General features: G+C 36.4%; 1 protein-coding gene across 1 annotated transcript; it reads left to right on the forward strand.

Annotated features, from left to right (window-relative positions):
* The first annotated feature begins 4,096 nt into the window (after positions 1-4,096).
* On the forward strand, positions 4,097-4,504 carry LOC139484018 (uncharacterized). The gene has a single exon (XM_071267741.1). The coding sequence runs from the start codon at positions 4,097-4,099 to the stop codon at positions 4,502-4,504; it is 408 nt and encodes a 135-aa protein (XP_071123842.1).
* The last annotated feature ends 2,555 nt before the right edge of the window (positions 4,505-7,059 follow it).

Genomic DNA, 7,059 nt, shown 5'->3' on the forward strand with positions numbered 1-7,059 from the left:
AGAGAAAGACCAAAACGACAATTGACATTGAAATTAAAAGCATAGGAAAGACCTTACTGAGTTCCGAATGGAAAGGATTGCAATGGAGATAACTGGTATATATCATCCTTATATTCCAACCGACACGAAGAGGATTAGTTATAGTTATTTAAAAGGAAAAATAAACATAAAATCCAGTAATTCGAACACTTACACATTAAAATTTTTAGATTTTAGATAGCGGCCGAGTGTGTAAAATATAGGATTAAGATTCTAACTATAAGTAGAGGAAACACACAAAACTACAACCAATATTTCTATTCGGAAAAAAAAGTAGACTTTACCATCTAGAAGAGGAGGTGGTCAGTGCCAAAGTTCAAGTCGACTAAGCGCATTCATGCACCAACGTTGTAAAATTACCTAATTGGTTTCTTCAACAGTGAGATTTATAACTTTTAAGAGGGACAGAGGATACCAAGGGGTCGATAGTATATCAGAAGAAACACGAAGAAAAGACCGACAAAATACAACACAGAAAACTGAGGACTGATCAAACGAACCATAATAAAAGCCGTGATTGATTTCAGGTGTCGCAGAAAGAAAATCAAACACTAGCTGCTCTCCATTGTGGCACCCGTCTTACTCAGTGATGTTTCAATCGAAGAAAACAGGACGTAATTGTGGTTACGACAATTGGAACATATACGCGGTCATCTGTGATACAGACATTCATTAATAGGCAAACATATCATGATGACATCCGTAGATATTTTAATGGGACCACTCCAATTTCACCATAAGATCCCTTTCCCTTTGGTCAACTGCTTCTTTGTAAGCAACAGCCTTTTGTGGCTACGACAATTGGAACACAGCTGTGGTCATCTGCATGTGATACAGAAATTATTTAATAGGCAAACATATTATGATGACATCCGTAGATATTTTGAAGGGATGACACCAACTTTACCATAAGAAACCCTTGTGTCAAGTTCTTCTTTGCATGCAGCAGCCCTTTATCAAGAAAATCATAAAAAGAAACACAACATAAGGAATATCTTATGAATTTGCTGCATGATATATGCTTAACATGCAGGCGATGCTGGAATGTTGCCACTATAAATAGAAATGAAAAGTTCACCACTTTAATCATCTCTTTTGTCGTAAAGTTTAGTTCTCAACCCTCAATGTCAATTTCTTAGACAAAATATATGAAGGACACTTACCGGTATCTGTGGTATCATTTGTTTCAAGTTTGATGGATGCATTCGTTAACATTGCATTATCTAGTGATGGGACAGCATTATTCCCCGAGGATGTCAACATCCCAGTAGTCAGCACTTCTGTGTTGACATGAATTATCATTGATATGGCCATAGTTATCAGTTATACTGTTTACAAAAAATTTAAGTTAATTTTTTAAATACTAAGGCTTTTTTACATCAGGAAAAGATTACCTTAGCTGCATGTATTTGGCCATAATATTTAGGAATTTGGTCCTCAATGCTCTTCAAATTCGTACTTTATTTAGCCTTTTTTACTATTTTTTTTACTGGTGAGTCTTTTGTAGACGAAACGCGCGTCTGGCACAAGTTCAAAATTTCAAACCTGGTATATAATATGATGAATTTATTCACAATCTACTGAATACATATAATATTATATGTAACTGGTAAAATGGCTTCTAATTTAAAATCTTACCCGATTGCACAAAATAACGAATTGATGTCTTGATGATAAATAAGACAGTTTTGAGCAGACATATACCAAATGCAGTAGCCACAATTATTTTCAATGCTAATATAATTAATGAATGCAATCTCAAAATAAAAGATAACAGTGAACCATATATACATCTGCCTTTAAAAAAAGAGAAAACTATCTAACGACTTTTACGTTTAGTTACTTCTTCATTTGTTAAAAATTTACATTCATTCACCGTTTGATTATATTAAAACAGGACGATCTCGTGGATTTTAGTAAAACGAAATCATTGCGATATTTTGTTAAAAGTCTATATTCAATGCCTTTGTATAGCGAAATAATAGACCAACAGACTAGTAGTCCTATACCTTCAGATCAATTTGACCCAATAAACGTGAATTAGCTCAAATTTCATTGGTATGTTTTTAATGATATTTTTACATTTAGAAAGAGCCTGACATCTAAATTTCAGACGGTATATTTGGAGCCAATTTAAGCCACACAAAATGTTATTTATAATAGAGGATAACCTGCATGCAATGAAAGTTGTCATTGATGTACGTCAAGATGTGACATATGAAAATAACACATATTCACTCAAATATTCGTTGGGGGTGTACGGGGTCAACAAGATATATAGGACAGGCTAACTCAATTGTAGGTGAAAAGAAAGTCGAGTGTGTAAATCTTTCCTGGCAGTACAAAGCCTCTACACTTTCCAAGACTTCTACTGTGCCTCCTCGCGACAGCACACGGTTAACTAGGTTATATTATCCTAGGCATCATCTGTAGAGGATTTCGGAGCAGCAAGGGCACCATAGATTCAGTGTATAGACCCACTGGCGTGTATATATACCCTAGCACTCATTAGCCTTGCACCAGCTATGGGTCAAATTGTGATTGGATTTTTGAATCAAAGGCTATGGAAGTTAATCCAGACATAAACTCCGGTTGATGGAACTCGTCAGCAACAGCAATCGTCTAAGGGATGGCAACCCTTACAGAAAAGCTGCCGGTCCTCCGGGCCCAGGAGGTTAAGCGTAGAGTTAATCACCCTGCCTTGGAAAAAAATCTTGATTACAGAAACGACTACAATAGGCACTACTTTTTCTCGTCACAGACTGGAGAAAGAACATGCTTTAACCGAAAACAGCAGATGACGCGAAGGCCGATGGAGCTACAAGCAAACTAACTACTAGAATAGGCACATGGAATGTAAGAACACTTTACCAAAGTGGTAAATGTGCACAAGTAACAACAGAGATGGATAGATACAAGATTGAAATTATAGGACTGAGCGAAGTAAGATGGAACACATTAGGTATGAAAAATTTGAATACAGCCCACACAATCATATATTCTGGAATCACCAAACAAAATGACCCACATGAAAAGGAAGTTGGATTTCTTATAACAAAAAGATCTAAGACAGCCTTGCTGGAGTGGAATCCCATCTCACCAAGAATTATCACAGCACGCTTCAACTCACGTTTCCAAAAAAAAACACCCTGATACAAATATACGCCCCTACTAATAGTGCAGAAGACTGTAAAAAGGAAGACTTCTACCATTCATTACAAACAACCATAGAAAAGTGCCAAACAGAGACCTGTTGGTACTCATGTGTGACCTAAATGCCAAGGTTGGATCGGAAAGAAAGGGATGGGAGTGAGAGAAACTGGTCCTATTGGGATAGGAAAAATGAATGAAAACGGCGAACTATTTGCAGACTTCTGTGCTACCAACAACCTTGTTATAGGAGGAACACTCTTCAAACAAAAGAATTGCCATAAGGTAACCTGGGTTAACCCAGAAGGAAATGCAGAAAACCAAATAGACCACATGACCATTTCCTAGAGATGGAGGTCTTCACTGCAAGATGTAAGGGCAAAAAAGAGGAGCAGATGCAGCATCAGACCATCATCTATTTATAGGGTCAATAAAGATGAAACTTTTAGCCCAAAAAAGAACAGTTGTCAAAAGAAGAAAGTTTAACGTTGGTAAGCTTTAAATACCAAACATAAGAGAAGAATTCCAAATATCTCTTTAAAACCGATTTTCAGCTATAAGTGACCTGCAAATAGAGAACAACAATATTAATGACACATGGGAGCAGGCAAAAAATGTAATCATAGAAACATGCGAGGAAACATTAGGATACATGCAGTATAAACGCAAAAAATGGATGTCAGATGATACATGGGTTAAGGTTGAAGAAAGAGAAAAAAAAAGGTAAATGTCACCTTAAGACAACAGAAAAGACAAACACAAGATCTTTATAGAGAGAAAGACAAAGAAGTAAAGAAGAACTGTAAACATGACAAAAGAAACTATGTTGAACAACTAGCGCAAGAAGCAGAAAATGCCTGTAGCAAAGGAGACATAAAATCTCTCTACAACACAACTCGACAACTTAATGGTAGAAGATCCCACTCAAATGCTACAGTTAAAGATAAAAGGCAATGTGATTACACAAATTGAAGAACAATTAAAACGATGGAAAGAACATTTTGAAGAAGTGCTAAACAGACCCCCTGCAACAAACCCACCTAACATCGAAGGGAGACAGGTCCTAAATATCAAGACAGGAAATATAACCAAAACAAAAGTAAATGCTGCAATAAAACAACTGAATAATGAAAAAGCAGCCGGGATCGACAATATACCCCCTGAAGCTATTAAGGCAATGGATAACATCTGTTTTGATAAACTTCACCAACTACTTAACAAAATATGGAATGACGAACATATACCTGAAGACTGGCGTAAAGAAATACTCGTTAAACTACAAAAGAAAGGCGACAAATCCATCTGTAGCAACTGAAGAGGCATTATTTTGCTTTCCATTCCTAGCAAAGTCCAAAGTCACATCATCCTACAAAGATTAAAGAAAGAAGTTGATAAATTGCTGAGAGATGAACAGGCCGGTTTCAGACAAGATAGATCATGCATTGACCAAATTGCCACATTAAGAATCATCATTGAGCAAACCATTGAATGGCAGACATCCCTATACTTAACATATGTGGATTTTGAAAGGGCTTTTGATAGTATATAACCATGAAGTACATTATTAGGCATTATGGAATACATGTCAAAATAATATCCGTCATCCAACAGCTCTATGACGGTTTTACTTGTCAAGTGAGCCATGCAGAGACCCTGACAAATCCATTTCCTGTAACAACTGATGTGAGGCAAGGATGGTTCTCTCCCCTCTCTTATTTCTGATGGGTATATACTGGGTGAATAAGTAAGACAAGTAAGACTGTACATAAATGCAAATAGGACAAAATCTATGAGAGTAAACGCGAACCACCTTAACAAAACCAAAATGAGAGATGCCGAAATTGAAGATGTCCGAGAATTTACATATCTTGGAAGTGTAATCAGTACACCAGAAGGGACAGATAAACATCCAATCTAGAAAATGAAAAGCACAACAAGCCTTTGCAATCCTTAAACCAGTCTGGAGGAGCATAGCACTCAGAAAAAATACCAAAATCAGGATCTTCAACTGCAATGTAAAATCTATACTTCTCTTTGGTTCAGAAACTTGGAAATTAACAGCTGCGTCTACCAAAACAATACAAGTTTTCATGAACAAGTGTCTTAGAAACATCATAGGAATCAAGTCGCCTAACACCATTAGCAACAAAGAACTATGGAAAAGGACTAAACAGGAACCAATAGAAAGAACAATTACGACACGTAGATGGAAATGGCTTGAACACACGTTACGTAAAACAACACTAATGTAACTAGACAGGCACTAGATTGGAATCCGCAGGGTCATCGTAAAAGAGGGCGACCAAAATCCACCTGGCGCAGAGATCTTACATCTAATCTACAGAAATTTGGGAAAACATGGACAGAAGCAAAGAAAATAGTCAAAGACAGGGAAAGATTGAAAGCTACTGTTGTCGCCCTATGTCCTCCATGGGACGAAGTGGATTGTCAAGTAAGCCAAAGATAGGTAAATATGGCATATAAACTCATCATAGATACTAGGATCAAAATTGTGTACACCAGACGTGCGTTTCGTCTACAAAAAATACTCATCAGTTACCATTGTAAAACAAGTATGGTAAGTGTTCAAAGGTACAAACAGTTTAATTCTGATTTGTATCCTCGAAACCACAGCCTCAATCAAATCCTTTTCTACCTTTTGTGAATATTTCTCTTGTGGTTTACTGTTGTATTGCTGTAAATTAATCAGAGGAGGGTTTCGTTGAGAGGTTTACATGTTCTTTATTTTTATTATATCATTTATTTATGTATTTCTCTGTTTACGTGTTCTAGCGTTTATTTGTACTGTATTCCTGTCACGTAATGTTTTCTTTTTATTGGATTTGTTTTCGCTTTATCGATTAATGACTTTTGTACAGCATAGTACTACTGTTGTCCATTTTCTGGCATAATACTTGCCTGAATCCCTTAGTATCATTCAAAGTTGTGATTCCAGTTTATAGATATTACACGACCCGCAGTATTTTGACCCTCGGACAACCGACACCACGTATTTTACATAGAAGATCCAAGTGTTGTTTATTACATCCTGGCCACCATTTATAACTCGACCAACCTGGATTATTTATGAGGTGGGAACTTGCACAGGTGCAATTATTAATCAGAGGTTTAGACTTAAAATCGCCGATGAGATTCCGCACCACGTGTTTGTAAAATTTTATTTGCAATAAGGGTGGTATATGGAAAAGCAAAGGAACATACAATGTCTACAACAAAAACAGTTAAATTCATGTTTATCAAAAGGACACGCTATGAAATTTCTATTTGAAAACATGAGTTGCATAAAAAGCACGGAATTCGTAACCTATAGAGACACACCTCATACAAAATGCCCGCTTAGACATTCATGCAATATAATTTGTATTTCTCCAGAAACAGTAAGTAATATTTTATGTATAGCTCGGTCACTGATTACATATTGATTTTCTTATGGGTGCACGAGTACAATAAAAGTATATTTAGAGTTGAAAATTCACCGAAGTCATTACACATCAAACTCGAAAGGATTCATGGAATTGATAAAAAGAAATAATATGACAACTCAGATAGAGAAGAACATCCTGCAAATCTTCAGAAACCGTAGATTTTGCCATTGTTGTCCGTCTCTTAGCGAAGGTTAAAATAGACAAGGTGTCAAGAAGAAGGAATTGAGACACCAAGACTGAATCACGTTTTTATGAGATCCTCCGTGGAGATCTAGAGAAAGATGACACTTTGTCTTTAGCTTCCAGGAGCCGTGAGAGAGTTTTTCTAGATGTCCAGGAATCTCTTTTAATGATGGCAGTGTTGGTATGAGTTACATCATAGATGAAGTTGCTACTTACTCACAAGAAGTTTAAGCATCTGTAA

This window comes from Mytilus edulis, chromosome 8 (genome assembly GCF_963676685.1).
Source record: "Mytilus edulis chromosome 8, xbMytEdul2.2, whole genome shotgun sequence".
Classification (NCBI taxonomy): Eukaryota; Metazoa; Mollusca; class Bivalvia; order Mytilida; family Mytilidae; genus Mytilus; species Mytilus edulis.

What these genes read in the sequence shown, in the direction of transcription:
- LOC139484018 (XM_071267741.1), top strand. Translation starts at nt 4,097, where the DNA reads ATGGTAGAAGATCCCACTCAAATGCTACAGTTAAAGATAAAAGGCAAT.